This window comes from Chanos chanos, chromosome 3 (assembly GCF_902362185.1).
Source record: "Chanos chanos chromosome 3, fChaCha1.1, whole genome shotgun sequence".
Classification (NCBI taxonomy): domain Eukaryota; kingdom Metazoa; phylum Chordata; class Actinopteri; order Gonorynchiformes; family Chanidae; genus Chanos; species Chanos chanos.
In genome coordinates, this window is record NC_044497.1 from 32871304 (window position 1) to 32890560 (window position 19257).

Genomic DNA, 19257 nt, shown 5'->3' on the forward strand with positions numbered 1-19257 from the left:
AGGATCTTTCAGGTAAATGAGGAGAACAGGTAAGCATATGACTGATGACCATCTGGCTCCTCTCTCTGTGGATTTCCAGACTCAACGGCTCTCTCTGTCGGCACAATGAGTTTTTTCGTTATGCTAATCAAACACATATGTCACTTCCGCCCCTCGACACACGCCATTTTGCACAAGACTTGTCTACATTGGAGTGTATTGTCTGAGTGAGGAAGGGAGAATCCTTTAATTGCTTACTATTATTATGTTAATGAATATTTGGAAGGATTCCATTTAGTGAAAGGAGCGTCCCACTGTTAGTGTTCAACTCTCTGTCATTCTCCTTTATTGCAATTTCATACGATTATCTAGCTAGATGAGTTGCAACAGCACCTCATCCCCGGTAGCCGAACAGAGGGAGACAGATAGTTCTGGGTCGGTTGGAGATAGGAGTCGAGCTCCCTCTTTCGGTGTGGTGTGTCCGCCCCGAGAGTCCACAGCGAGGCGGTTAGTCCAGGCTGCCCGGTCTGAGGAAGAGGAGGGAAAGTGAGAGTACCGGCTGTGCTTTTTCTTTGCAGGTGTGCAGTGATAAGGTTTTCTACCTCAACCGGAATACCAAATTTCAAGCCAGGTAAAGTCTATCGTTTATATCTATTGGAAACCAGTGCCAAACAGCTAAGCGAGCTAGCTGTATAAGAATCAGTAATGAAACTGAGCCAGCTTAGCTTATGCTAGCAAGTAACAACAGGAAATTTAGCTAGCTCAAGCCAGCCACAGAGCTATCGCTAACTGCCCCATTCCTCCTCCTTGCGAGGTCAGAGAAAAATGTTTGCCAGTCAGACGCGAATCGATGAAACGTTTACGGTTCAGGATCATTCTGCCATCACAAGTTGCTTGCTATGTGTTCATGAACAATTAGTGTGTTTGCTTGTTGGCTATAGTACAACTACTAGCGTTAAACGTTAAATACATTAAGGATAGATTTTGGCACGCTAACTAGTCCCCCCAGCTAGCCTCCAAACCTGGCATGGTTGTCACCCTTTAACATGTCGTGTGGTGCCGCTCAGGATGTGGTGCTTGGAAAACTCGTTCCAGTTAACTTGGACGTACCAACTTGACTCGCTATTAGGAATGAGCTTGCTATGAAGACCTAGCGTAATGACCTCATGTCAACAACAAATTCCTCGTTACATTAACTAACACCAAGGTTCAACGAGTAACTAAACAGCGTGTCAGAAGTAAGTTACGGTTAGCTAACGGTGATCGACTGTCATTATCATATGTCAGATTAAAATGGTCAGTGTTGATTAGCTTGCTGTTTATTGTGCGTTTTGCCCCGTTCAGCATGGGCATGGTACCAGGCCAGGTGTCAGACGAGTCTAACGTGTAGTGATACCGTTGTCTTCGGGAATACTTCAACCGACAACACAAACAAATGGTGAACTGGTGTCTTTCACTCTGGTCTCCACCGTTCTGTTCTTTTATTTAGGAGGCTGTTCATCACCACTGAAAGGAAATTGATTGAGTTTCTGCATAGTAAACGTCAAACAATGGTACATTCTCAGCAGCCAGTGTGAGGACCCTTTTCGCTGTTATCGTTAGCCAGTAGGACCAGATTGCAGCATCCTTAACTTATAATGGACGCGTGTACCCAGATCTTTTACTCGACTTGTTAAATTTCACTCGTTCATCAAACACAGTGTCACGATCTAAGACAGTTGACACGATTTGTTGAGTTTCATTCGACTTTCTTTTCTCTCTGCTAGTCGTGATACACTTTTCAAGGTAACCTGTGTGAAATCGTTTGTTGTTAATATGTAGACACAAGCTTATAACAGCGCATTTGTAACCGTCTCTTGTTTTGGCTGCATGAAAAGCATATAGAAATATTTATCTACAGACGTGAATATGGTGTGTGTGTGTGTGTGTTTATTAATGTAATTTCTAGGAAAGGCTTAAGGTTTTGGGGTCCAGAGTCAAAGCAGAATGTTGACTTTGTCCAAAAATTATATTTCCAATTCTACAAGGACTATAAGATTATGAACTGATTGTTAAAGAAAACTTTACAAAGCTTAAGGAAACTTTTTTTTTTTTTAATTTCATACTTCCTTCTTATTTTCTGTGAGCGCATGTATTTACCCCTGGCTATTCTAAGCCAGGCAGGCCAAATTCAGCCCCCACCCAAAAAAAAAAAAAAAAAAAAAGCAGACATGTTGTATGCTGGGCTTTGCTGCTGGCTCAATAGGAGGCGCCATTCCGCGTTTATTGAACACGGTTGCGAGAGGAGGAAAGGAAAAAGGGGCAGGCAGTGCACAGAAAAGCTTATATAACCGGGAGACGGAGGTGTTCTCTAGCGCCATCCATGAAGGATGGGAGAAAGCTTCTGAGAAAAGGAAGCTGCACCAGCCTGTGAGGGAGTCAGTGAAGTGTCAGCACAGCACTGAAACATAAATGCTGCTCCCACTGCAGTCAGCTGAGGGGGGTGATTGTCAGTAGAGTATAAGAGTGAATAAGGCGCATGACATGACCTTTCACCTCCCTCGAGACATTTGACCCCATTTTTGAAAGACGTTCTCTTAGCACACGTCCAGGTATCTGAAAGCTTTACAGTAGTAGTGGTGGGTCAATGTGGAGATAAGTACTCTAGAGAGTGCCACCAAACATGTCCTGATAATCGTTCAGTTGAATGAAGTCTCTGTTCTAGTCTTCGTTTTCAGGGAATTGCAGCTCACTTTCTTCTCAGGTGTAACTGATGGCTGTTGTTTACATTATTAGTTATTAGATAGGCAACGTAGTGGGAATTGCAAATGGAAATCTTTTGAGGTGTAACTTTCGTTAATTGTCTTAATTGTTTCAGATTGAGATGCTCAGTGATGAATTTGTCTTTGATGTTTTTTCCCCATGCTCAGGAGGACAGCATGTTCCAGCTTCCGGTGAACAACCTTGGCAGTCTAAGGAAAGCCAGGAAAAATGTTAAGAAGGTGCTAGGTGACATTGGCTTGGAGTATTGCAAGGACCATATTGATGTGAGTGCTCAACTGCTGTTCTTTTTGTCCATGGGTTTAAACATGGCATCAGTTTACGAGATCCTCGTCTGACCTCAAAGATGTCGATGTTAAGTTGCCATAACAACTTGGAATAAGAACAGTGTTTACCAGAATAGTTCAGCTTTTTGAAATCAACTGAGCTACATTTGGAGTCTCCATTGTCACCACGTCATAATGGCCACCTGCTGTTTGCCACTTAAACTTTACAAAAGTTTGGATATTAGCCATTTAACAAAAGAACAAATTTACTTTCACTTTAAGCTTACCATGTGTCAGAATAAATGTAATGGAAGGACACCATGTCAGGCTTGTGCAGTTCTTGATTTCTTCAGACATTATGTAGTTTACCAATAGTGTAATTCACCAGATATACGGATTATGATCTCTCAGTTTACTATCACGAGCTTGTCTTGGAAATCTTATTTGTGAATTAGTGACTGCAAGTGCAGTGTTTTGTTATATGGTCTTCCACCATGTTGTGTTCTTTTTTTTTGAAGACGTTTGTTATTTAATCTTTGCTTACAGCATTCCTATACTTAAATTTATTTCGCAGCCTAACTGTGTGTCAAAATAACTGTACAGATATTTCACAGTGAAATAATGATTCTTGATCTGTTGATAATTAATGGCTTGCTGACAAAATTTGAAATCTGATTTTGGTTATTTCTATAGATTAGCATGAGGAAAACAAAGCAAGACAGACTTTGTTTCCAGCTTATTGCCTCTAATGTACTGCATTATTAAGGGTTGTTTTTCCAAGAATTTGCAATACTAGTTTGGTGACTGTGAAGCAGTACTACATTTTTGATTGTGTTGGAATAGTCAGTTGTGTTTCCCATGCTTCAGGGAGTACACCTACTGCTGTAATTAGGAATGTTGGCATGGGGGGGGCAGCCTCATAGACTATAGAATTCAGAGAGAAGTCTGAAAAGGGCTGAAATTTTGTAATAGTGAATTTGTGGAAAGCCTGTGTACCCACATGAAATGAAAAATTAGAGATTAATTTAAGCGCACAGTGTTAAAATTTCCCAAACCTGACTGTAACATACATATCAGAACAGGACAGTATTATTACTGCTAAAAGTATTGTTGACATTTTATTCTTTAATCTTGTACTTCTCTAATGTCTCCTCTCAGGACTTTAAAGATTTTGTGCCGAATGACTTTTACATCAAGAACACCTCGTGGGATGATGTGTGCACATGGGATCCATCAATGACCAAATCACAAGTTGGTAGCACTCTGATATTCCCTTTCCTTGAGTGACAGTGTCAGTTTTGTTAACTTTTTCCAATGAGTTCAACTGTAGCTAAAGCCATACGTTTCTTTTCTGTCTCTTAATCTTCCTTTGTTTCCACTTGATTTTGTAGGACTACAGGTCAAAGCCATTCTGTTGCTCCGGCTGTCCTTTTTCCTCTAAGTACTTTTCTGCCTACAAGAGCCACTTCCGCAACGTCCACAGCGAGGACTTTGAAAACCGCATCCTCCTAAACTGTCCTTACTGCACTTACAATGGGAACAAAAAAACCCTGGAGACACACATTAAGCTGTTCCACATGCCCAGCATGGCACGCCAGAGTCCCGCAGGCTTAAAGGGAGCAGGGCCTGGGCCAGGTTTAGCCTTGAAAGAAGGTATTCGATTGGACAAAAGTGGACGTGACAGTGTGGAACAGGCAGTGTATTACTGTAAGAAATGTACCTACAGGGACCCACTGTACAACGTGGTGCGCAAGCACATCTATCGAGAACATTTTCAACATGTAGCTGCACCCTACATGGCCAAGCCCAATGAGAAGACGACCCCTAATGGAGCAACAGCTAGTGCTGGAACAGGAGCTGGAAACGCAGCAGATTCAAGCACTGCTGGAAGCAATTGTAATATATCAGCCATTCATTGCAAACGTTGCCTCTTTGTGCCACGTACCTACGAGGCACTTGTGCAGCACGTTATTGAGGACCATGAACGCATCGGTTACCAAGTTACCGCCATGATTGGACATACCAACGTGGTGGTACCTCGTGCAAAGCCCCTAATCATGGTCTCCCCAAAATCTGCAGGAGACAGGAGCATCATTGGGGTCACGCCCAAGGGCACTCTGGTAACTGCTGGGGTTCGACCATTAAGCACGCAGCAGGTTAGTAGGATGGTCATTCCGAAGGGGAGTCTGAACTCCGCCAGTCTCTTATCAGGTGTTCAGGTAAAACAGGGTGCTTCTGGGCTGAAGGCCGCCACGACGCAGGCCTTGGCCACTGGGGGACAGCAGGTGCGTATCACTTTACCGGGCAGTGCACATGTTTCTGTTGCCCAGCAGTCTCACACAGCCAAACCTCAGCTTTCTGCCAGCAGCCTGCGAAGCCCGGCAACTTCCTCCTCTTCCTCTATGATTAAGATCCCACCCCTGACCACACGCGTTCAGGCAGCTGCAGCCTCTGTGACATCTGTTACTGCAAAGAAATCAAATTCCTCTCTGCTGGGCACATCTTACACACAGAAATGGAAGATCTGTACCATCTGCAACGAGCTCTTCCCTGAAAATGTATATAGCTCCCACTTTGAAAAGGAGCACAAAGCTGAGAAGGTTCCTGCTGTGGCCATTTACATCATGAAGATTCATAACTTCACCAGTAAGTGCTTGTATTGCAACCGCTACCTGCCCAGCGATACGCTGCTCAACCACATGCTGATTCACGGTCTCTCTTGTCCGCACTGTCGGTCCACTTTCAACGATGTGGAGAAGATGGTTGCGCATATGCGGATGGCGCATCCAGGAGAGTCGGTTGGACCGCGCACTGATTCGCCTCTGACTTTCGATCTCACCCTTCAACAAGGAAATCCTAAGAACGTGCAGCTGATAGTCACTACCTACAACATGCGAGATGCTCCTGAGGAATCTGTAGCATTCAGTGCCCAGAACATTAACGCATTCCACGCGTTAACATCTGCGCAGACTAAAAACCAGGGGACCACACACCCTCCAAAAATACCTGCAGAGGCCCCCGATCCAACACCTGTCAAGAATGCTCCAGAGGCAGCGGTGCCATACAAGCAGGATGTGGGTAAGACTCTTTGCCCACTGTGCTTCTCCATCCTAAAGGGTCCCATTTCGGATGCCCTGGCACACCATTTGCGGGAGAGGCATCAGGTGATCCAGACGGTTCATCCTGTGGAGAAGAAGCTCACCTATAAGTGCATTCACTGCCTCGGTGTCTATACCAGCAACATGACAGCCTCTACAATCACATTACACTTGGTGCACTGCCGTGGTGTTGGGAAAACTCAGAATGGCCAGGACAGCAAACCCGCTCCATCTCCCAAAGTAGTCCAGGCACAGGGAGCCTCTCTCAAACGGGCTGGATTTGACAAGTTTGACCCGGCTGATCCAAAGAGACGGAAATTGGGGTCAGGGGACCAGGCTGGGCCAAGTCCCTTGGCATCAGCTGAAAAGAAAGACGAGAATGTGGTCTTTGCTTTGGACCCAAAAGGCCACGAGGATGAGTCATATGAGGCACGCAAAGCCTTCCTCACACAGTACTTCAATAAACAACCTTACCCAACCCAGCGAGAGGTAGAGAAACTGGCTGCCAGCCTCTGGTTGTGGAAGTCAGACATTGCAAGCCACTTCGCCAACCAAAGGAGGGCGTGTGTACGTAATTGTGAGACCCGTAAAATGCGAGTTCTCCTAGGGTTTAAAATGCGAGACGTTACGCGGCTACAGCACCCAATGGACTTTAGTCCCGAATGGTATTTTCAAGCTCATGAGCAGAACAGAGAGAGACGGACATCTAGTGACTTACTAGGGAGATCTGTAGGTTCGGTTAGCAGCGGTAAGGGAGATACTGCTGCTTCTAATGGTACCACGGTAAAGCATGGGCCATCGAGAAGATCAGCCTCTAAAGCTTTGCCTCAGCCAAATGGAGCAAAGGCAGTTCTGGGAAAAGAACAAAAACAGACAATCAAAGGCGTCTTAAAGCCAGGACTTGTCAATGCAGAGCCCATTTCCTTGGATACAGACAGTGAAGGAGAGGAAAACGTCAGGGATGTGCAACAAAAAGAGAATTCAAGGGTCAATGACCAGGTGGGAGGCAGCAAAGGAGGAGAGAAGAAGGGAGATGATAAAGGAGAAAGCGATTCTGACGCACAGGTAGAATCCTGGTCTGAGGAGGCTTCACGCGGGGAGAATGGTTACGGGCCCACGGACAAATTAAAGAGAAGAGGTGGGAGGAGCTTGGGCAGCACGCCAGACGTTGTGGCCAAGCGTGGACAATCAGGGTCAGGAGCCCAGCTTGGCAAACAACAGGTCTGACATATTGACACGGTTACACAAAAAGACATGTTAACATTATATTTGTTACATTTGACACATGCCAACGAACCTGCCTCACCTGAACTGATAGACATTTTGCAGTCAATGGTGGCAGAAGGAACGTCAAAAAAAAAAAAGAAGAGGAGCAGTAATGACAAGCTTTTCTTACACTTCCAGAAGCCATTCATTGAGACGAGAAAAAAAAAACGTTAAAGTGAAATTAACAATTTTTATATTTACGTTGAATGGGAACTCATTCAAAAACTGATAGGGGCTAAGAAGCATCTTTTCCTCAGGACAGGGAAAGAACACACTGAAAATGCACCAAACAATAGAATATGTTTTGCCTTCAATTTAAGTTTCTTTAAAATATTCAGATAAGTACTTATAAACGCTTGTTGTGCCACTGTGCTTTTGCAAAAGTGAGTGGTTATTAAACTTTAATAACAGGTATTGAATTTCATGTTAAACTCATTGGCTAGTGTACATTTGTACAGTCTTTTAGATATGTCTGAGGAGATGGTGAAGTTGTATTCATGGAAAAAAATGCTATTCTTTTTGTGCACATGCTAGACTGTCTTATGTTCTTCATTGGTTCACTTAGACAATGGATGTGGCTTTGGTGGCTGTTCTCACCTTTATTTTTCTTTATTTTTTTAACAAAACTATAGCATTTTTTGCTAATTAATATATCTATATATGAGATGCAAATTAAAATAAACATAATCTTCAGCTTTTGTTTTTGATGTTTGTAATTCAAATATTCTTTTTGTATTTGCCAGAATGATAACTTTGGTTCTACTGTAAGAGTGTTTTCCACTTCCCTTATGCCCATATCTGCCCCTGTTTTCAGATTAGGGACGGGTATGTTGATTGCTGTAGCGTTGTGCTCTGTAGTCTAGAATGTGTCCAGTTCAGCTTCTGCTGAGCAGTACTCGCTTACTGTCTTTACTTTCAATAATTGACCTTATTTCTTTCCAAGAATGGACTCTTGCTGTTACCTGTGGTGCAGAGAGATCATTGGCTATTACCTGACTTTGCTGTGTGTACATGTTTAATTTTGTGACCTGCAAATTTTTGTTTGTATCTTCTTTTTTTCTTTTTGTCACTACAAGCTTTTCTGAACAATAAAGTGCTGTACTGTGCTTTGTGTCTTTGAGTTTATTGCTCTTCACTGATCCCTCTTTGACTTCCTTTGGATCTTTTCAGAAGTGGTTTGATGACCTTTACTGTCCATAATTTATACCTAGCATTGAAAATACTTGCCAAATCTTTAAGAGGGCAATTTTTTTTGCATTATTTTATGAAAAAATGTAATATCACATGATTACACAGTTTGGGAGGAAACCTGTTGTTCATTGCTCTTGAGTTGGGTTTGTTAAGTAAAAATACCTGAAATATGTTGTTGTGTCGTTTTTACATTTTTGCAGAAAATATTTCAGAAAATGCCTGCTTAAAGGTTTGATACTTTTTATGCTTAGTCTAAAAAATGGGCATATATTCTGTGTTGGCTATGGTGGTCTTAACGCATCATGGAATCCATCATAAAACAGAAGGTTTGATATTTTTTTGTATCCCTGCATGGAGACACCTCTCTGGAATGCAGGCTGTCCTGCTGCTATGGTAACCACATTTTCATTAACCTTAATAGATCATAGCAGAAGAGTTATACCCATTTTATCAGTGATGTTTGTTCATAACATCAGTCCTATGTGAAGGGTAAGTCTAGACAGGGTTGTTACAATTGCTTTAACGTTTTCTGTTCTATTCTGTTTTATTCATTGCATTCTAGGTGCCTCAAGAAAGTGCGCCAAATATACAATGCTTCTGCTTACATTCTTCTCTGCAGGACACATTCGCTGATTTAACAGTTATGTGGAATGTTATCTTCCATTCTGCAATGCAAAAGCAGTTTTGCTTTTCTAACCAAACAAAGCTTCTACTTCATATTGTAATGGTGTTTTGAAAGTGATACAATAAACACAGTTCACAAATAGGCAAATTACATAATCTGACCTTGAATATTACAAGAATTGGTTTTGATAATGGTTACAACAAATAAAGACCTAAAATAGATTTGACAGAAAAAAGTAGTTAATATAGAAAAGACAGTGAATACATTGATATCAGTTCTTGTGCTTCCAGAGCCTGTATCATAAATGTCCTTCTACTGGAACATATGTATAGTGATGAAGCCAAGCAGAGTGTGTGTTCAAGCTCCCTCACTGATCTTAGGTGGTGTGTGTGTGTGTGTGTTTGCTTGCTCATTAGCGCTGGCATGTGTGTTAAATGTACAATGCATGTAACGTGTTACACTGAGTGTGTGATCTGAGAAGATACGAGGTCCCTCGTCTCTCATTTTCAAAATGGAGGGAAACTGGCCCTCTTCATGAGAACACCCTCCCCCTCACTGATGGTTCTGCCTCGTTGTGCTAGTGTGAGGAGAGAGAGGGAGAGGGAGAGAGAAAGTAGGTGGGGGGGTTAAAAGAGAGAGAAAGGGAGTGGTAGGAGGGAAGCTTAGAGGAGGCCTAGCTGGCTGGCTGAGGGGGGCCTTAGAAGCCTTGTCCACAGAGCTGCTAACATGGAGAGGGGGGAGGGGAGTGGGAGACTGAAGTTGAGTGGGGGAGGGGGAGGAGAGAGAGAGAGAGAGAGGGTTGCACTTGCTGCTCCATAGTGCCCCCTGGAGGTACAATAAATGCCACTTGAAGCCGTATTCTTGCCAGTTATGGAGTTGAGGAACTGTGGATGAACTGTGAACCAAAGAGCAAAATACAATGATATTCAGCTTCTGACAGTCAGTGTCTTTTACTGCTCTGCCAAATTTGAGTTAACACTATTTCATGGAGTGAGGGTAATGCCATTGTTGAGCATTTGGGATCAATATGAGCAAAATGGGACAACTGTGTTGTATCATGGCTCTATTGCAAAGAAAAGCCGATCAAGCCACAGAATCCAAGGGACAGTCAGAAGCTCCTCAACCATATTGTGGCTTCAGGACCCTATTCCCACCTTTGGACAGCTTCAGTCATGCTGGATGGGACACTCTAGGTATTCAAACAATGCATTCAAATATTTGAATACTTGAACATGAACAATATTCAGAGTAGTTCAAACATTTTTCCCCAAGTCAAATTCACAATATATAACTTCAGTATTTTGAAATACAGACATCTTGTTATTTATGTTGACTAAATCATATGTTTTCATTTAGTCTCTCAATTTATTTGTAGTGAAATATGCCAAACATTTTAGTGGCAGAAATGTTTTTTTATGTTTGTTTGTTTGTTTAATTGCATGGGAGAACAAAGAGACTGACATTAAGGAAATTTTATAGATTTGTAGCAGAGGTCTGTGTGTAATAATGGTAGACTTATTTTCAAGGATATTGCCTGACATTCCTCTCATATGTTGTTTAGTGACAAAGAAAAACTCATTTGGTGACAGTGGTAATTCTATTCAATTCAATTCATTTCAATTATTTTCACAAAGCAGTTTTACAGGGTCCAGAGCCACAGAACTGAGAAGCTGATATTGCTTTTACAGGAATAGGCTAGATGCACTGATGTATCAGTGAAGGTAATGCACAGACAAATCACTTGATTTCTGTGAAACACTTATTTTGATGAAGCCAGCATTTCCTTGACAATGCTAAATCATGGAAGTACATGGTTTTCAGAGACAAGTTATCCCAAGTGTTCCTTCAGAAATTGATTTACTGATTGATTATTTATCTTTCTTTGTTCCATTTACTCTGAAATGCACGTATTATTTTATTTTGTGCATGCAGATCATACTTGATTTACTTTAACAAAAGCTTAACAGTTTGCTGTTAGGTCTGTACCCATAAAACACATGGATATATCAGTCACTGTTACCTGTTATCTCCAATGAACAAAGCCAACAAATCTCCAGTACAGAATAGTTTCAGAGAATTGGCCAAATGCACTCAATTTCCACTGGGCTGAACCTGTAATTGACCAGATCAAACTGATGTTTTCTTATTCACTCGGTTAAAAAGACCAGGCTTAGCAGGTTAGGAAGAGTTGACCGTATGGCAGACAAATTGTTTTATCGCAGACATAGCAGGGTACAGAGCTTTTCACACCTTCATAAACGGACTATTCTTGTCATTTAAAAATTAACCTGCTTCTGACTGAGGAATGGACCATTTGATTTATGATTACAAAGTTCCCATTTTATACACTAGGCGGCAGTGTTGCATCAAGATCGAACAAACGAACTTAAAAACGACTGCTTCCCATATGCGACAGAATGTCACAGGTTTTGACAACCAGAGTGCTCCTTTTGGTGGATACACCATTTATACAGTCTCTAATACTGTAAATCAAACTGAACTGAATAACAGAGGTAAAATGGCTGTGATTATATGGACAGTAATGTACCACATGTCCAGTTGGCACTGGCTTTAGAATGGTGTGATTATGTAAGGGAAATCTCAGTGGAACAGTCAAAAGCACTGCTGGACGTCAGTTCATTCAGTTCCGGTTCTGGTACTTGGCCACAAGAGCAATCTGTGCCCTCCTCTTTCTGCTTGAATCGTGGGCATGTTCAGCTACTTTGGTTCTCTATGTCTAAATAGATCAGATTTGTAAACATGGCATATTTGTTTAGATTCTTTGCAGATACATTTTATACATTTTGTCTTTCTTTGTTTTCTTTTTCTTTTTTGTTTTCTTTTAGAAATACACATCTTATCAATCAAATTAAAATATTTATGAAGAGCACTTAAAAATATAATTTCTCATCATTTTCAATCTTTTATACTTATTCTGTTTATAGATGGAACTTGATTATAAGTCTTGGTTGATTATAAGTGCTCAGCTAGCATCTTAAATCTACTCACAATCATATTCACAAAGAAGAATAATGAGAGAGAGAGAGAGAGAGAGAGAGAGAGAGAGCGAGAGAGAGATAGAGAGAGAGCAAGAGAGAGATAGAGAGAGATAGAGAGAGGGGGAGAGAGAGAGAGAGAGAGAGAGAGAGAAATTCTTTTGGTGATGTACTCCATGATAAGTCAGTCTGTGTGTCTGATGTTCAAGGACTTGCTTTGCCATTTTACAATATTTATTCAGAGAGTGGTTCGTACTGAAGAGAATCTTTTCGATTTTCAATGGGGAAATCATTATTGTAAATCATCCATGATTGCCTGCTTTTTACTTCACAGATAATCTCAATCTTAACTGTTAGGCCTTGTTACTCCAGCCAATCTCCTCAATAATACAACAGTAAGGTTGATGCTTTTGTCAATTTTCCTTTCAAAACAGCACATGCTTGACTTCACTGTAGAGATTACATCTCCACAACACCTTTTAATTAAGTCTCTCTGTTTCTCTTGTCTCTCTCTCTCTCTCTCTCTCTCCCTGTCTCCCTCTTCCTGTCTTTCTGTCTGTCTTTCTTTTCTACAGGCATGCCAACACACACACACACAAACACACACACACACACACACACACGTAAAGCCTAACCAAGTCTTATGGGTTTTGTAGTGGCGCTAACACTTTATTCCACACATAATAAGAACCCAAGGTCGGAGGATTGGTAGGAGACAGAAGTCATACAAAAGAAAAAATAAGCCTCAGTGCAAACTGCTGGGAGACGCTGAAATCTTTGGCTTTAATGTGTGTGTATGCAGCTGCATGTGTACAAATATGTGTGCATGGATGTGTGTGTGAGTGTGTGTGTGTGAGTGGGAGAAAAAGGGATAAGGATTAGCACATTGAATTGTAATGAACAGAGTGCAAAGTGAGGTAACAACGGTGCTCCAGTGCCTGTCGGTTACTGACACATGACAAAAACATCATGGTAATACGAAGTGCATGATAATACTGCCTGGGTCTTTTTATGTGTTTTTAATAGGTGTCCATTCAATTAATCTATATTAAACTTCCCCTAAGACTTTTGATCTGCACTGCTGAATTGTTCAATGTTGTATGGATTAAGCACATAATGTGTAAAGAACATTTTCAAATGTACCTGAAAACAGGAGGATTCTCTGCCCTGACCCAGTTCAAGCTTTTTCTCCATATAGTAACTTTCCTTTTTATTAATAACCTCTGAAATCTGGGGGAGACACAGCTCTGGGCCACCAGTCTCCTTCAGTTCTCTGTGTCAGCACACACACACTCGGTACAGACAAACCACAGACCTTAATAAATTAACCAATCCACAGATATATGTCATATGTGCTGATGAACATGGTAAGATACAGTTCAAGCCTACATTTAAATATAAAATCTCTCTGAGAGAATCTATGAGTTGGCCCCATTCATCATGAGCTAGTAGAAATTTAGACTGGTGGATATTAAAATTATCATCCCAGATCAGATTAATGTTTGATTGGCACCTTACATCCCACTTTCCATCACTCACAGACACACACACAAACGCATACATGTGTTTTAACTCAGACAAGAACATAATTAGTGACTAATGTCCTTTTCTTGTCACCACAGTTAGACTTTACCAACAAGAATGTGCCTGAAGAATGAAAGGACCCAGTCACACATGAGTGTGTGCGTGTGTGTGTGTGTGTGTGTGTGTGTGTGTGTGTTTGTGTATCTCTGTGAGTGCATATATTCAGGCCTACCTGCCAGAAAGCAACGGTCTGACACTGTCGCTAACTAAAGACCATGAGACAAAAGAGCAGACTAATTGGAGACCTCTGTCTGAAGACTAAGACAGTTGAGAGGAAAAAAAGGTTGAATGGTTACAGAAATAGATAAGAAAAGCAATAAATGTGTAAACGCACGGCCTTCTGTATAAGCATTTCACCTTTTCCTAAATATCAGCCATCAAACCATAATTCGCATTTCCATGAACCCCAAGCCAATGTGATTCCTAATTTCACTGAGTCTACCTTTTCTTTGACTTCTGATCACTTCCTTCCTAGCATCAAAATGACTTAAAGAAGCCAACCTATTATAAGTTTCAAGTTTGAGTCACACACCTCATTCACAGATATATATCTAGTGTATTTGTAGTATCTAGTCAAAGGACAGGTGAGAACATACATGTTATAGTTTCCCCATGTCTGTAGTCCTTTACCTCTAAACTCAGTTAGTGTCAGCATAATCCCTGTCCTACATCCTCATATAAATATAGCTTTATAATTAAGGCCACTGCACACGTGACTTGTGAAGCGTTAGTGAGGGGAATTACTCCTTTTAAATATTGTGTAGCTATACTCACCAGCATGTAGAAAGACACTGACATTTTATCTAGCCCTATGGATCAGGGCTCAAAAGTCATGCTCACAAGTGATGTTTGTCCTCTGTTGTGTCTCTTGCAAGCTCTTGGTAAGAGAAAGTCTGTTGGCTCTCTGGTCTGATTTTCAACACCCTGTCTTTAGGCATTTGATTGAAAGACAACAACAAAAACAGCTAATAGCATGGAATTTAGTATCAGCTGCCATCTGCCCCCCCTCCCAATCCATCTATCCATCTACACTAGTTCTTTGAATTCTCTCTCTCTCTCTCTCTCTCTCTCTCTCTCTCAGACAGACAAACCCTTGAGTTACTGTAGATCCCTTTAAATGGATGGTTGGATGGTATTTCATGCAAGGAGAATAGCACTTCCAGATTCAAGGCCGCGGCATGAATGTGTGTGGGCAAATACTGCAGTTGGCTTTGGGACCAAATGACAATATGAAAACTTGTGTGTGTGTGTGTGTGTGTGTGTGTGTGTGTGTGTGTGTGTGTGTGTGTGTATGTATGTGTGTGTGTGTGTGTGTGTGTGTGTGTTTCTGTGTGAAAAACACAGGGAGAAGAAAAACAAAACACAATAAAGTAATTAGACAGTAAGAAAGTTACTAGAAATATTATTTTAAAATCATTAGAAATATGTAAGATTACACTCTTGTCTGTGAGTATTTGAAGTAAATTTCTAGCAAATAATTTACCTGCAAAAAAATGAAATGAATACAATATACAATACATGTCTTTTCATAGTCTATCCTGTTAATGGAGTTAAATAACACCATGCTTTGGGCGTGTGAATACAAATAAATGCAGAGCTTTGTATGAGCAATTATAGCAATGAGACAATAATGTATGGACATTGCATAGCATGCTGAAATGGAGGGCAACAGCACCAATTACAGATTTTTGCATATTTTGCTGCTACTACCATTCTCAGCCTCTGCTTGTACAGCGCACGACTAATTCAACAAAATCTCTCATTTTTTAAGATTGTTCAAGGGCAATATGACTGAAATTAATGTGCTCAAGTTTTACAGGGGAAGCATATCGTACAGAATGAGTGAAAGGAGAGTCAGTCTCTTCATATGAGTGTTCTCACAGTCATCCTTTTGTCCTTTGTTTTTGTCAGTTTATATCAATTATGAGTGTTTCCATCCTATCTGAGATCCTGGCTGTGTTAAGTTTTAATTTTGCTAAAATAAACTCTTTAATAAGTTCATTTTCATTTAACTCATAATAAATTACTTTATGCTCAGTTCTTATTTAAGACTGGGTTATATGTCACGAACCCAGAGGAGGTTCGCTTCTTTCAACTTCACTGGGGTGGGCATTTTAATGTTTGGCTCTTTGATTTGAGAGGAATAATTGAGGAGGCATTCACACACACACACACACACACACACACACACACACACACACACACACACAGAGGGTTAGTTCCTGCATAATTATACAGCCATCTGTTTGTAGCCCACTGGCACTGGTTCTAGTTCTGACATCCTGATCACAGTGTAGTGCAGTGGTCCATCCGCTCACAAAGAAAGACTGGGTATCACAAGCATTTACCAAAAACACTGAATTTAACCATTTGGGGTTAAAAAAAAATTCACAGCATACAATGGTGCTCGATAACTTGTAAGTCACATTCGCTCAGTTCTAGTCTGCAGGAAGAGTACAACCAAATGAACAAATCTAACTATTTGGATAGTTCTAAGCATGAGCTTTTTCAGCATAAACGGATTTTTATCTTCTTACAGCTCAATATTCTGCAAACTCTATGGGTCCTATACCACCAGAGTGAGAGTGTGAGTGGGTCAAGTTAATGGCAGCACCAGGGTTTTTCTTCTGATGCACAGATAATGAAATGATGTTTGGTGAAGTTTAATCCAACGTAGTAATCCCGTCCTCTCACAATCTGCTGGTCACAGCCATTCAGCACCATCACTGCTTTATAATACTTGGCAGCTGGAGCATACCACCCATTGCTTCAGTACATTTACACAGGTCTGCCGTGAGATATTACTTAAGATATCATTCATTCCCTATGACATTAGTGGTGTTTGCACAAACTACCGGATTATCACCAGGAGCAATCCATTTCAATACATTATGCTGTTCTGGTCACCTGATATTGCAGTTATGGTGTATTAATAATGTCATAAAAGTTAAAAGTGTGACACAGGGAGAGAGAGAGAGAGAGAGAGAGAGAGAGATGGGGGAAAGGAGGATGACAGAAAGGAAAGAGAGAGAAAAGAGGCAGATTCTGTGATCCAGATGAAAGCAGAGATTATTTATTTCGCGTGGGGCGAGTGGGAGGGACGGTGGAATTGCGCGCTGATACGGTCGTGTCGAAGCGCAAGCATTAACCAGAGCTTTAGTGTTACGCCACTCCAGATCTAAAACTGAACGAAATACCAATTTTCGGGGAGATAAAGCTCATCATCAAAGTTTGGATTTCCCTGTACAGAAAGAGCACACTAGGTGACCAACCTGTATCTGTGATCAAACCAGGTAAATTAAGTTTTAACCATGTATTTGCATTTACTGAAATCTTTTAATACGACCCTCTTTAAGTCTTAGGTTATGGATGTTTCTGTCTCTCCCTTCGTTTGTCGTTTGCGTACTTAAACTGTGAATATATGTAGAACAAAATAAGTCGCATTTATGGACTAATGTTAGGATACGAATTGTTTCGCGTGTTTCAGTTGTTTCTAATGTTCTAGTAGTAGTTCAGGATGTTTTCTGGAAAAGAAAAAAATTCTGGTTTGCTGTAGGTTACGCTCACAAAACCAAATTTGTACATTACGTCTTGGCACCGGTTACCTGTATCTTGCTGTGAGGCGTGTGGCGTGGCAACTGCATATGACTCGCGTGCGCCCATCTTCGTTTTTTGCCCGCAGTAATCTTTTGGTTCAATACACCTTGATCTTTAACATATCGATAACATTTTTGTGTCGTCGTTGTTTAATATACTAATAGGACACGTACTTTATATCCACCTAAGCAATACCTCGCATGATTTTACGTTATAATTTGCTTGGGAGAAAGTTTTCATAAATTAGACTTGCGTCACACAATACCAATGTGGATAATATAAGCACTTACACCAAATTCTTTAATCATCTCAGATATACCGGAAGGCGAAGGTACACGACATAAAAAAAAACCTTTTAATTTTTTTCCTTGCCCTTCACGTCATTCCTTTACTTTCTTGAATCAGTCAGTTAATCACGTTTGCTGTGATCGTCAGAGTTCTTACAGGCGTTCACATACATCAATGCAAATAATTAAATTCATGAAATCCATTATGTGTCATACGTCTCCGGTGGTCTCTGTCCTGTGATTCTCATGATCAGCGAAGCTATGGAGCCGTGGGTGCTTAATAACGCAAAGTTATCCATTTGAGATCTGCTCCTTGCCAGGTCTGCTGTGAGTATTTTGTCCTGTCTTAGCTGAACAGGAGAGGATGGGTCCAGTCTAAAGCTGGAACATTTGTAGACATTTAACGTTTTTAGACATTTTTATGTTGTAAGGCGTTTGGGTTTTTAATTTGACCCCCTTCCTGCCCCTGGGGCCATATGGTATGATGAGTAGACTTTTTGAGATATTTGCTTCAGGCATTTTTTTAAAGGCAGAAAAACATTGGCATGGGTTGGTTCTTATTTCATCATTATTGGGCTGAAACGGCAAGCATCTTGCTAACTGAAAGTGACTAATTATGCTCTTACTCTTAGTCTCTATTTTGTTTCTCCACTCATAATGGACATGGTAGTGATTACATACTGCTCCAGGGAGCGGCATTTGCCCTCAGTAGCACAATAAGTGCATCTATATTTATCCAGTCATTGGGATAATAAAAATATACTGATAACAATCTGACACTGCTGAACAAAAGAATCACATGCATTTATCTTAAGCACTGTATTGTATAAACAGTATAAACAGTATAAACACACACACACACACACATGCCCAGAGTAATCCAGAGGGTAAAATCTTTACTCTTTATCTGGAATAGCAAACCACTGCTTTGCTTTAATACTTCCACAGTGAAGTGGTAGCTACATTCAGCATTTCTGTATAGCAGTGTGTAAGGGATTCTTTATCAGGCCGTGAGGGACATTTACTCCTACAGCAGTTGTGTACAGAGCCTTCCCCTGTGATGTATCAAAAGTTTCACTAAATCTTCCAAGCTCAGTATCCACAGTTTTTTGTCTGCACAGCAGACAGGGCCAAATCCAGTTTTCTGAGAGGGGGGGTTTACCTCAGTGTAAATATGACTCTTTCCCACACTTGCAGACTTGAGTTTTCGCAGGCAAAGAGGTGTCTCTGAGGGTGAGAGACTCTCTCACAGGTGAGCTGTGAAGTCTTCTGAAATCTCTCACACCCTAACAGCACTTCACAGCATTGCCAGGATTTCCCAGTCAAGTTCCACTGACAGGATTCACAGACGTTCAGTCTTAAGAGGAACCAATGCATGCAGTCAATGCGTCGTAGAATCTACATATCAAACACAAGAATGTATAAAGAGGCACGTGGGATACTCCGGATTAGTGGAAAACAAACAACAAAAAAAGTCAAAGAGCTTAGGATGTTGGATTAGGGCTCTTGCAGTGCAATCATATTACGAGAAGTCTTTTTTATGAAGGAGTGAAGAGGAGGACAAGGACTGATGTGGAATGGAAATGTATTCGCTATGTGTACCCATGC

At 41.1% G+C, this 19257-nt stretch overlaps 1 protein-coding gene across 1 annotated transcript; it reads left to right on the forward strand.

Moving 5' to 3' along the window:
- The first annotated feature begins 288 nt into the window (after window positions 1–288).
- adnpb (activity-dependent neuroprotector homeobox b) lies at window positions 289–8040 on the forward strand. Its single transcript, XM_030769720.1, has 4 exons — window positions 289–610; window positions 2889–3005; window positions 4164–4256; window positions 4397–8040. Exons 2-4 carry the CDS (start codon window positions 2898–2900, stop codon window positions 7328–7330), a joined length of 3135 nt encoding a protein of 1044 aa, XP_030625580.1. The 5' UTR covers window positions 289–610; window positions 2889–2897; the 3' UTR covers window positions 7331–8040.
- The last annotated feature ends 11217 nt before the right edge of the window (window positions 8041–19257 follow it).

Excerpts from the sequence above, each read along its gene's own strand:
- adnpb (XM_030769720.1), top strand. The coding sequence starts at position 2,898 with ATGTTCCAGCTTCCGGTGAACAACCTTGGCAGTCTAAGGAAAGCCAGG. Across the intron at positions 3,006-4,163 it reads ATTGCAAGGACCATATTGAT|GACTTTAAAGATTTTGTGCC; the intron begins GTGAGTGCTCAA and ends GTCTCCTCTCAG. Across the intron at positions 4,257-4,396 it reads CATCAATGACCAAATCACAA|GACTACAGGTCAAAGCCATT; the intron begins GTTGGTAGCACT and ends TTGATTTTGTAG.